This window comes from Stegostoma tigrinum, chromosome 28 (genome assembly GCF_030684315.1).
Source record: "Stegostoma tigrinum isolate sSteTig4 chromosome 28, sSteTig4.hap1, whole genome shotgun sequence".
In the NCBI taxonomy this organism is placed as follows: Eukaryota; Metazoa; Chordata; class Chondrichthyes; order Orectolobiformes; family Stegostomatidae; genus Stegostoma; species Stegostoma tigrinum.
In genome coordinates this window covers 35,761,309-35,773,841 of record NC_081381.1, presented here as the reverse complement: position 1 = coordinate 35,773,841, position 12,533 = coordinate 35,761,309, and the positions used below count along the sequence as shown (strand labels likewise).

Genomic DNA, 12,533 nt, shown 5'->3' with positions numbered 1-12,533 from the left:
CAAAATTCAATACAACAGATTTTGAGGATGTATTGCCCTCATTCAATCCCAATCATTGTTGGGTTGTCCAATTAAGCAGCAATACAGTTCAGGAGAGGGGAAAAAAAACGTGTCTATGGATTGACCTTGGTAGAAACATGTGGGGGACAGTGCTGGGGAAAATCCTCAGGAGGTCTTGAGGTGTCTGTGGAGACTGAAATAAGAGAGTTAATGTCTTATAGGAGTCCTCTGCTGAACAAAAAGCCATATTTTACTCTAAATATTAACAATTTCTGCACCGTACATGCTGTGAGACCTACTGGGATTTTCCAGCACTTCTGTTTTTAAGCATCAGATTGTCAGCACAGTATTTTGCTTTTATGAAAATAGGTTGCTCCTCAGATTCCCCCTTGCAGAGGCAAGATTAGTCACTTGCAAGAGAAAAAATAAACTTTTAGCTTTTTACCTTTTGAGTAATTAAAACTGCTGCCAGTTCTGAAATCGTAACCAAAACATTAACCTTTCTCTTTCTAGTTGTTGCTATTGTGCTGATTATTTCCAGCATATTGTTTTAACTACCATTAAGTGTCCAACTGTGTGCACCGTTGTCTTCAGTGTTTGAGCGGGGCTCCATTACCTACACTACTTTCTGGCAGAAAATTCCAAATCTCTGCACTGTCAGCCCTATTTCACTCTTCTTTCTTGGAAGATGCTTTCCCAGTTCCCCACTCTGTAATCAACCAATTGTTGCTTCCCTAACACATTTGCCATTTCTTCATTTATTGCTTTGATGCTTCAACAAGTCCTGTTGTTCTTTATTCCTGTTTTGTCTTATTTGCTTTATAGCAATGATTCAGCCTTTTCCCAGCAAATATCCCCATAAACTAATCTCTTAAACCTCTTTCCCAATGACTGTCCACATCAAAGCATTATTTGCCTAGCAAACACCAGTCAATTCACTTCACCCAAAATAGAAAGGAAACTGGGGTCAAAAATGTTATTCATGACTCCTTGCCTCTTCCAAAATTAACCCTAGCCTATTAGATGCCCTACAGTACCCATCCCACTTTAAACTGGTACCTCTGGGGTTATTCCTCCCACCTCTTTTTCTCCCCGTTTGCCCCTTTGTCTCATCCTCTCCAAGTTTGCACGCGATTCATTTGTAGCAAACTGCTTGCTCATCCCCAGCTTTGTACCTTCTCATCATTGGGTCTTTCAACCTTCATCTTCCCTTCAACTCATGACTTCTCTGCTCCCTCGTACTGTTGCTTTGTTCATCTGAAGTTAAATCTATATTTGTCAACTGCATTACATAAAGTGGTGTTTCCTCAAGCTCTTTTCTGCTGCAAGTTCATCTGGAGGTTTGAAAACAGTCATGAACCCTTGAAGAACTGAGTGAATGGATTAGGGTGGGGGAGAACCTCTGATCAGTGCAAGCAACAGAATGGCTATTGCTACAACTGGAGTTTATAACCCCCCACTTTTTTTAAAGGAAAAAAATCCACATGATATGGGTGTCACTGACCAAGCCAACATTTATTACTTATTCCCATCTGCCCAGAGGGCAGATAAGCACCAATCATATCACAGAGTCTGGAGTCATGCGTATGCCAGACCAAGTAAGAACATTAGTTAACCAGATGTGTTTTTCCTGACAATTGACAACAGTTGCATGGTGTTTATTAGATTCCCATTTCTAGATATTTGTTGAATTCAAATTCCACCATCTAATAAGGCAGGATTTGAACCCGAGTTCCCAGAACATCACCAGAGTCACTGCATTAATTGTCAAGTGATATACTATTAGGCCATCACCTTCCCAGGAAAGGCCCAACCACCAATTTGTGATGTCAACACAAAGCCTTTAAATGTCGTTGACTATAACTTTACCCATTGTGTTATCTACTTATCAATTAACTGAAGATGTCTTTTGGATAAAAATATATCTAGTACAAAGGATATTCTCAAGAGTAGATCACTCTAGAGCACCTTGTAGCCAATGAGGTACTTTAACATGCAATCACGGTTGAAACAGAGCAGTCAATTTCAACACAAGCTCCTTCAAACTACTTGCTAACAAGCACACAGTCTGTTTTCTGGTGTTGGCCGAGAAAGGAATTTCAGATTCTCTTATCCCACAATGAAGTTCGGCAACATAAGTTGACAATACCGTCGCTATTCAGGACAGGGGGACACAGTTCTCAAAATTTTAGGTTGAAAATTTGTTTCTAAACTCGCAATGAGGACACAAATTGAGTGAGAAACATTTACCTGATAATAAACTGGTGATTTATCTGCAAAATGTCTGACAATGAAAATAGCTCACAATGTTAAACCAGCAATGCTCCAAATTCTACAGCTATTAACAGATATAATTTCTGAAGCCAACTGTATCACACAATGCACGGAAATGAAAGGTAAAATTTATTCAATTTATTGCAAGAAATACAAAAGTAAAAAAAAGAAAAAAGTTTACAGCACTGAACAGGCAGCTAATTGGCTACAAATTACTAACTAAATCTAATGATGCCAAGAAACTAGTCATTAATAACAGCATGAAAAGACATGCTCCCTCCCAACACAACTTACTAAACAAGCCGACAACGCACTTCCATTTGGGAAGTGTTGAAAATTGCAAATATTCAATTCCATTATTAGTTTTGCGTTACCAGGGAAGCCATGAATAGTACAATTGGATGGCATTTGTACATAGTGGAATTACTTCACCCAGCACCACAGCTACAATGAACATTTAAGATTTTCTCTCCTTTGGGGTAAATGAGCCAAGAAACAGGAAATTTCCCTCTTCATTCTCCCATCCTTCCCAATTCTCCTCCAAGAGGGATTTCTGGGTGTGGATAAAACACCCACAGAAACACAAACAAAAAAGTTTGTACTACAACAGCTTCACAGCTTTCCAAAAATCAAACCATTTTAAAGGAGCAAGGTTCTTTTTCGCAAGGTGAACCACTTTCTACTTTAGAGTATATGTGTTTCTAAATTTGGACATATGTAATTAACAAAAAGAAAACTGATGCTTTAAAAAGGGGAAGTCCAGTTTGACTCCCCATTCAGATTGTGAAAATTAAAATTGGCAGGCTTAGTAAATTCCAGACATCTGGAGCTGGAAACCAAAGGTAATCTGCACAGGCATGTGAAACTCACGGTGTCATTTGTTGGTGGTCACAGGCCATATATCAATAGCCGTCCTTTTACTATGGAGAAAAATTATTTAAATAAATAAAAAATTCCCACAGAAGAACACCATCTAATGCTCGGTTTCACTGTGTTATTTATTTTGTACACAAATTCACGAGCATTGAAAGATGTCAACAAGTCCAAAGTTATCCAAGTTACTTTATTTTCAAGACAGTCTGGTTGAATTCCATGCAATACTTACAGAAAAGAGTGCATACTCACAGCTACTGATGCAAGATACCATAAGTGCAACTTGCACCTGAAAAAATTCTGTGGTACATTTATACCCAATTCCATAAAGCCTGCACCTTTGAAACCAGAAGGAAAAAAGAGGGGAAAAAAGGGGTGGGGGGCAGAACATGGGCTAACTTGACACTTAAGCAACAGTTGCTGCAGGAAGACACCAAATGTAACTGTAGTGCCACACAGGGTCACTGTGTAGCAGATTTTTAAAAAAGGTTCAAAATAGAAATTGCACACACATCTCAGTACACTGATACTGTTGTTTTCAGGCAAGGAACTTACCAGGATCTCAAAAAAAAGAGAAGCAAACATTAGGAAGATACAAGCAAAACCTAGCTATTGTAGCTGTTGATAATTACACCACAGCACTGCCAATTACAGAATGGAAAGTAGGCAGTTTGGCTGGCAAATCAGAGTGGGGGAAAAGTTAATTTAAAAATTAAAACCAAAGAAAGGGAGGCATGTTTATCTAACATTTTACAGAACTGAATTTATTCCTGCACTCCAGCACAGACCAAAGTCTGGAAACTTCAGGGTTGTAAATTCATAACCACCAGTGTATAGCTGCAAATTTAACTGGAATACAAAATTCAGTATGAATTGCAGTCTGCCAATCACTACTAGCTTCTTTAAAAGAATGTGCAATTTGTCAGACAAAATGCAACCAGCCATTTCTCAACTCGTTCAGCACCAAGATGCCAATGCAATTTCATCTTGTGGAAGAGGATGCACCATCAGCTTATTCTAAAGTTCTATGCCCCACAAAACTGCAGTATTTAATACCATGACTCGATTGTTAAAATGGTTAAATTTATTGGTTTACTCATGTCAGCATCTTTCACCTCACCAGTAGTTCTGCTTAGACTGATTACGGGAGCCAAATCATAAGGGTCCTTCCAGCACATTGTTCCAAGGCATCCAAACTCTTAAAATTCAGTTCATTTGAAATGTATCTAGACAGACAAAGAATTTGAAGGAATAAGAGGTGAAAAATAGGGCAACTACAATTTTGATTCAACAAGGCAGCTAAGACAAGAAGAGAGAAATATTTTAGAGTAATCTGCATTTTTCCAGTTCCTCTCATCCCAAAAAAAAATTTAAAGGGTAACTTAGGTCCTTTTTTATTTTTAAATGGCTGCCAAAACTGGATTTGTAATCACAGGGTCACAGTCATGCACCCAGAGTCAGGAACGTGGCTTTCTGAATGGCAGAAGCCACACCACTGGAATGAGTTACAAATGTTCACGCTGTAGCATAAGCATGTTTGACACCAATGAGGAATTGTCAATACCGCACACATTATGGTCAGTCAGATCACAAAGAAGCAATGGAAGTGTTGCAGGTGGAGGATAAAAAGACTACAACTGATTACTAATAGCTTGGAATGAACACATTTTGGATATGGGTTCCAAATTTATAATAATAGAAGTAATGGAAAATCTGCTATGTATCAGAACTTAACAGATGGAAAATCTGACCAAAAAGGATATTAGAATTTAGGATATAATGCAATGAAGGTGCAGTATGCAGGTGTTAATATGTAAAGTATCTAACGTGAACACCCCACTAATATTACTGGAAGAATCAAAACAGGGTTATCACACAAAATACCAATGAAATTTCCAAATGCTCAAAGACTACTTGGTCTAGTAAACTGTTCTGGACCTAATCCTGCTGTGCCTTATGCTCCTAGTAAAATACCTGAAATAAAAACTTACCCTGATCTTTAGAAGAGCAAAATGGTTAGTCAAATAATGAACAGTCAACAAGCCACTGGTAACTGAGGTCCCACCTCCCCTTCACTATTGCAGATTCATTGCTCAGAGTTCCTTTCGGTCTCAGTTCTCAGAATTGTAATGCCAATTTCATTGTTCCCGTTATAGGAAAGGCAGCAAAGGACTACCATAAGCCTTGCATTCATAAATGACCACGCCACACTGAAAACTCTCAAAAGCACCTCTCTTGACTTTTAAAAATCTAAGCAAAAGAAATATCCCAAATGGTTAGAATTTGGGCTGATAAAGTTAGTGCACAAAAGATCATTTTTATTTTTTAAAAAAATCCAAAAGTGGACAGGACTGGGCAGGAGTGAGAAAGGGCAAATAATAGTTCCATTAGCTTATCAGAAGTGTAAAACTGTAACCAAACACATAGCTTAATACAGACCATGAGTAGCAAATGGAAATGTGACTGCCATTAGGCCTGTGCAGAAGAAATCATTAAAACAAATTTTAATAAATTATTGGGAATGAATTGGCCAGAGTGGGACATCATAAGGCACTTTCATTGATGGGGTACTGCTGACAGCTACTCTCCTGCTGTCAACAACAATCTAACATGACCCACAATCGCAAAGGACCTGAATTCTTCGTGGGATCTAAAGAGGTCAAAAACCAAATAACACGAACATCTTTCAACAGACCTCTCAAAATAAAGCTGGAGATATGTGATTGCACCAAAAAGGGGAGCATGTGTTTTTCAAAAAGATCGCTTTCTACTGGAACATTGCTTCTCTGAAACATCAGGCAGTGTTGAAGTCCAATCTACTCAGGTCCTGTCCTGTCCTGTCCTGTCCTGTACTACTGGAACGTTTGGTCTTCACAAAAGCTGAGTGACACTTCAGGACTTGATGGTGAGCAGAACCAGATGGAAAAAAATCTGTGCACACTTCCGAAACACACAGAGGAAGTCTATTAATTTCACAATTTACACATATGCCATTGACCATATCATCTGGCCAGATCAGAACTAAAATTAGAAATAATTGTACCGGAGTGATGGTTTAAATGTAGCCATTTGAAGACCATGATTCCCAGCAATCCAGCTTGTTTACACCGCTCTTGGTGACCAATTAAAACAGCCAAATCTGGGCTTAAAAAGAAAATACAGAAAGCCCCAACACATTAGTAAGAAATGGCCATTACTGAAGCAATGGTAACACAATGGCCATACAACACAACTAAAATTAACTATCCGCGTGCATTGTTTAACTCAATTGCTTTGGAAACACTACTACGAGCTGCATATGTAATCGCGATCGTGAAAGTACCACTAACATTTTTTTGTAATGAATTGGAAAAGTTCTTTATAAGATGTTGTCCATTGCCTGGCTCCCTGTTCAGTGTGGAATTTTTTTTTTGAATCTTGTTGACCAGTGCACTGTTAAACTTCAGCTGCCTTTGTTCAAGTGAAGCTTTCATGTATGGTTGCTCAGGCTACACAGCATCAGATAATCCGTGGGTTATATTCGGGCAACTTCTTAATCCTCTCTTTCTCTGCATCACTTTCATCTCTTGCTATCATCAACGAATGAGCATGGCCCATAGAAACCTGCAGGAAAAAAAAATAAAATTCTTTCCCTACAAAGCATCACTGGGCATAAAGGTGTTGAGTCGAAGAGGTCTATAAAGAGATGTGTATTTATCTTGTATCAGAATGACTGTAAAATGATGCGGGGCAATACACACTGAAGTATAGAAAATATGGCAGTTTATAGACACCATTTTCCCAAAAAACAGCAAAGTGATAACGACCAGATTTTTTTTGAAGTTAGTAATCTTGGTTGAAGAATAAATATTGATATTAATCAGGATAGAGGGAAGAACTGTCCCCATAAAAAGCAAAGCCACAGGATCTTTACATTTACCCAATGTAAACAGGATGGCTCAGTTGTTAGCACTGCAGCCTCACAGCGCCAGGGACCAGGTCCAATTCTGCCTTCCGGTGATTGGCTGTGTGGAGTTTGCACACTTTTTTTAAACCATGTCTGCATATGCCTCTTCCAGTTTCCTCCTAAAGATGTGTAGGTTAGGTGGATTAGCCATGGAAAATGCACGGTTACAGAGATGGGGTGGGATGATTTTTGGAGGGCCAGTGTGGACTTGATAGGCCAAATGGCCTGTTTCCACACTGTAGGGATTCTATGAAATTGTAGCGCTGTAGCACTAACATTGTAGCATCAGTTATTATATTGTGAGATAACACAGTGTGGAGTTGGAGGAGCACATTAGAGGAGAGGAAAGTTGACATTTTGGATCAGGGCCCAGCCTGCTATGCTCCTCCAGCTCCACACTTCTGACTCCATCATCGGCAGCTCTTACTATCTCTGAGTGAGCTATTATCTTGTGCTGTGTTTTCAAATTTGAGTGTGACTTGAATCCAAAACATTGGGATTCAGCCGGAGTCCTTTCTAGCCAGAGTCGAAGCTGGGCAATCCCACTAACACTGATCGAGATGTATAAGATTATTAAGGGATTGGACACTCTGGAGGCAGGAAGCATGTTTCTGCTGATGGGCAAGTCCAGAGCCAGAGGACACAGTTTAAAAATAAGGGGTAGGCCATTTAGAACGGAGTTGAGGAAAAACTTCTTCACCCAGAATGTAATGGATATATGGAATGCTCTGCCCCAGAAGGCAGTGGAGGCCAACTCTCTGGATACTTTCAAGAAAGATGGATAGAGCTCTTAAAGATAGTGGAATCAAGGGTTATGGGGATAAAGCAGGAACAGGATACTGATTGTGGATGATCAGCCACGATCATAATGAATGGTGGCGCTGGCTCGAAGGGCCGAATGGCCTACTCCAGCACCTATTGTCTATTAACACCAGAGTCAAACAACATTGCTAGTTTTGATCCCCTTACAACAAATATCGATTCAATTCCTTCATCGAGTGTTACCAATCCAGAATTAAGACTTCTACAAGTCTCATTACACATCCACCATCCTGTAAGGGAGGGGGTGGGATATTTCAATTTCACTTGACAGAATGCAATTCTACACTAGAATGTCAGCAGAAGCCATAAGATCTCAGACAAAACAAAAATCACTGCAGAGAGCTATACTGAAGAAGTGGGATCTTGAATACACTGTAGCCCAAATCGAAAAGGAATGAGAACAGTTCATTCTCACCTGCTCAATATAAACTCCATCCAAGGTCTTTATCTCCTGTGCAGTGGTGGAGGATTTAGGTTTGTTGTCTCCATATCCCTGTAATATCAGTTACGGTTAAAATTCATACCAACAGACTGCAGCTTTAACACTGTTGCACATAGGCCCATGCGGCAGGAATATTGTTGTTTTATTAAGGTGCATTTAAAAACAGGTCGCAACATTTAGATTTGAAAAATCTAATAATGAATACTGCCTGCCTCAGTCAGCCAATAGCAAAATCCATTTTAAATGAATTAATACAAACTAAAAGTGCTGGAAAAAACTCAGCAGGTCAGGTAGGGAAAGACACAGAGGTAGCATCGAGTCCCACACTTATTCAGAACTTCATAGATGCTGCTAGACCTGCTGTTTTGACTTCAGATCTGAAGCATCCACCATATTTTGGTTAGCTGAATGCCTGGTTACAGAGTTAGTTGTGTCTGTAGGTGGCGATGCAAGTGACAGCTTCCAATGATAAATCCATCTCTGACAATTGTTTAAAAAGTAGCACTATGCATTTAAGTGAATTGGCCTGCACTGTCAGAAATTGCCAGCAGGTGTCCTCATCAACCTTTCCCTGCTCTGAACTGAACACTTCAGCTCCCTCCTTTTTGCAGTTATGTCAATGGAGCAGATTTGATGGGTCAATACCCAAAACCCCTCCATGGAATCCTCTGGACCTCTTGAAATACAGTCTCAGTGAAAAATCTTATTCCTATAAACAGTGCATGTGGGGATGACAGTGACCACATTTAACTTTGCTGCTGAACATTACTCCCACACAATATGATTCTCATAGCATTCCCCCTCGACACTGCAGAAAAAACTGCAACCCCCCATCCCACAAAAACCTGTCAGCCCTCTCTCACTAAAAACCCAAAAAAAAACTGCTGATGCTGTAAATCAGGATCAAAAACAGAGGCTCAAGTCTGGCAGCATCTGTGAAGAGAAAAGCAAAAAAAAAATCAGAGTTAATATTTCAGAACCTTTTGTGAGGAAGGGTCACTGGACCTGAAATGTTAGCTCTGACTTTTTTTTCCCTCCACTGATGCTGCCAGACCTGCTGAGCTTTTCCAACAACTTCTATTTTAGCCTTCTCTCACTCCTTCTCCCTGCTCCCCTGACCCTCCCAAACAAAAAGCAGGAACACACCTTTCTCCCCCCCAAGGTCTTCCCAAAAGGGTGGTGCATGTAATGGAATGAACTGTTAGAGGAAGTGGTGGAGGCTGGCACAATAACATTTATTTGGCATCTGGATGGGTATATGAATTGGAAAGGTTTGGGGGGGGGGGGGGGGGGGGATATGGGCCTATATGAAATTAGGCTATCTGGTTGGGGTGTGGATGAGTTGGGCTGCAGGGTCTATTTCCGTGCTGTACATCTCTATGACTACAACTCTATTCACCCTGCTTTACCTACATGCACTTGGTCTGGCTATCCCAAAAGAAGCTAACCAAAGTTTGCAGTGAAACGTACAGGATATGAGTCACCAACTTCAAATTAACTTTGAACAAACTGGGAATGAAGACTCAAGAGACCTTTTTAAAACAGGTAGAAGCAGGATCAAGTTCCCTTGCAACCTATAGACAATGCGGCTATGAATTGCCTCAGCAATGGAACTGTTTAAACCAAACTCTGCAGCCATGTAAAACTACTTTTATTCTGACAGTAAAAGCTAAATAAATGTTTCCAGTGTCCAGGATTAAGGTTAAAATGGGGACTGGAGCGAAGACTTCAATCAAATTTCCTGGCAGTGGGAGTCTCACTCTATATCAATTTCCATTCAGATTAGATCTTAACTCCAAGGTTGCTATTCTCCAAATTTGCTATTCATGGGTGAAAAATTAGAATGATTCTGAACAAATGCTGAACGTAGACAATAATACATCAAATATATTTAAGCAGCCCAGAAAATCTTTGGTTCAAGTCCTTTTCTTGACTCAAAAGAAAATCCCAACCTCACTTTAATGTTAAATTGATGGCAGAAGTCTACAAAAAATTGTTATACATATGCAAACATCAAACTTATTTTTAAACTGTGAACATTTAGAGTAGAGATAATGGGAACTGCAGATGCTGGAGAATCCAAGATAATAAAATGTGAGGCTGGATGAACACAGCAGGCCCAGCAGCATCTCAGGAGCACAAAAGCTGACGTTTCGGGCCTAGACCCTTCATCAGAGAGGGGGATGGGGTGAGGGTTCTGGAATAAATAGGGACAGAGGGGGAGGCGGACCGAAGATGGAGAGAAAAGAAGATAGGTGGAGAGGAGAGTATAGGTGGGGAGGTAGGGAAGAGATAGGTCAGTCCAGGGAAGACGACAGGTCAAGGAGGTGGGATGATGTTGGTAGGTAGGAGATGGAGGTGCGGCTTGGGGTGGGAGGAAGGGATGGGTGAGGAAGAACAGGTTAGGGAGGCAGAGACAGGTTGGACTGATTTTGGGGTGCAGTGGGTGGAGGGGAAGAGCTGGGCTGGTTGTGTGGTGCAGTGGGGGGAGGGGACGAACTGGGCTGGTTTTGGGATGCGGTGGGGGAAGGGGAGATTTTGAAGCTGGTGAAGTCCACATTGATACCATTGGGCTGCAGGGTTCCCAAGCGGAATATGAGTTGCTGTTCCTGCAACCTTCGGGTAGCATCATTGTGGCACTGCAGGAGGCCCATGATGGACATGTCATCTAAAGAATGGGAGTGGGAGTGGAAACCATTTCCACTCCCCCTCCCATTCCTCAGATGACATGACCATCATGGGCCTCCTGCAGTGCCACAATGATGCTACCCGAAGGTTGCAGGAACAGCAACTCATATTCCGCTTGGGAACCCTGCAGCCCAATGGTATCAATGTGGACTTCACCAGCTTCAAGATCTCCACTTCAAAATCTCCCCTTCCCCCACCGCATCCCAAAACCAGCCCAGTTCGTCCCCTCCACCCACTGCATCCCAAAACCAGTCCAACCTGTCTCTGCCTCCCTAACCTGTTCTTCCTCACCCATCCCTTCCTCCCACCCCAAGCCGCACCTCCATCTCCTACCTACCAACCTCATCCCACCTCCTTGACCTGTCCATCTTCCCTGGACTGATCTATCCCCTCCCTACCACCCCACCTATACTCTCCTCTCCACCTATCTTCTTTTCTCTCCATCTTCGGTCCGCCTCCCCCTCTGTCCCTATTTATTCCAGAACCCTCACCCCATCCCCCTCTCTGATGAAGGGTCTAGGCCCGAAACATCAGCTTTTGTGCTCCTGAGATGCTGCTGGGCCTGCTGTGTTCATCCAGCCTCACATTTTATTATCTAACATTTAGAGTAGATACATTTTTCAATTCTGCTGTCCTCGAAATCCACCAACAGCATTGCTTCTTGGTGACATTAAATCTGTGACTTTTTAAATTCAAGGGTGACATGCACCAACTTCCACGCACGTGATGAAGCTCAGTCTTGCTATTACCTTACCTCCCAATACAGTTCTTACCAATTCTCCAAAGGTAGGTGAAGGTCCCCAGCTGATTGTGCTCTCATCAGCTGCCACAATTATGCTGCTTTTCCTGAGCACAACAAGACACAGAGAGAGAGAGGGAGAGAGAGAGAGAGAGAAAGAGAAAGAGATGAAATAAAAGAATTTGGTTCAGAAATATCCCACTTCCAGCCAGAGGTTTTTGCCAAGTGTTATTAACAAGCCCGAGGCCTGATGATGGGTACACACCCAAAATACCACAACAGGCCCATTCTCCTTGTAAATGCTGCTCAACTGGTTATAAAAAGCTACCAGCATTATTGTTTTTCTCAAATTTCCACTCTAACCCCCTACCCATTAGATTTTATTTGCCTTTGATGAGCATGCAAGGTTTAAAAGTTGAAATTCCTTGCAAATCTCTCATTTGTAGCACCATCTTCAACAGGAAGGAAACAAAATTATACATTTGCAACTAAGTTGTACAGCTGCGCAGACAGCTATACAGTTGAGCCCAATATATTCGTCTCCAGGTCACTTGTGACCTTTGATTAAACACATCAAAGCCATCTAACTGAGCAAAAATCAACACTTCTATTAAATGGGCACAGACAGTGCCTTGTGCACAAAGACAGACCAGAAGATCTCAGGTAGATGTATCAGAAAAGACTGGAAGTATACAGAACGCTGCCAGGAGGAGATGGAAACAGAGCTAACATTTCAGGTCAATGACTTT

General features: G+C 41.3%; 1 protein-coding gene across 5 annotated transcripts in view; it reads right to left on the bottom strand.

Annotated features, from left to right (window-relative positions):
* Positions 1-2,386: 2,386 nt before the first annotated feature.
* The window catches only part of rcc2 (regulator of chromosome condensation 2), a 35,776-nt gene continuing 25,629 nt past the window's right edge, over positions 2,387-12,533 (bottom strand). For 3 of the 5 annotated variants that reach the window (XM_048561816.2, XM_048561815.2, XM_048561819.2), the window contains 3 exons: positions 11,819-11,891; positions 8,331-8,408; positions 2,387-6,750 (listed from right to left, as the gene is read on the bottom strand). In XM_048561816.2, coding sequence (XP_048417773.1) covers positions 6,646-6,750; positions 8,331-8,408; positions 11,819-11,891 — 256 coding nt within the window. In that variant the 3' untranslated portion in view covers positions 2,387-6,645. The remainder of the gene's footprint in view (positions 6,751-8,330; positions 8,409-11,818; positions 11,892-12,533) is intronic. The other 2 variants (XR_007250504.2, XM_048561817.2) reach the window with 2 other exon arrangements.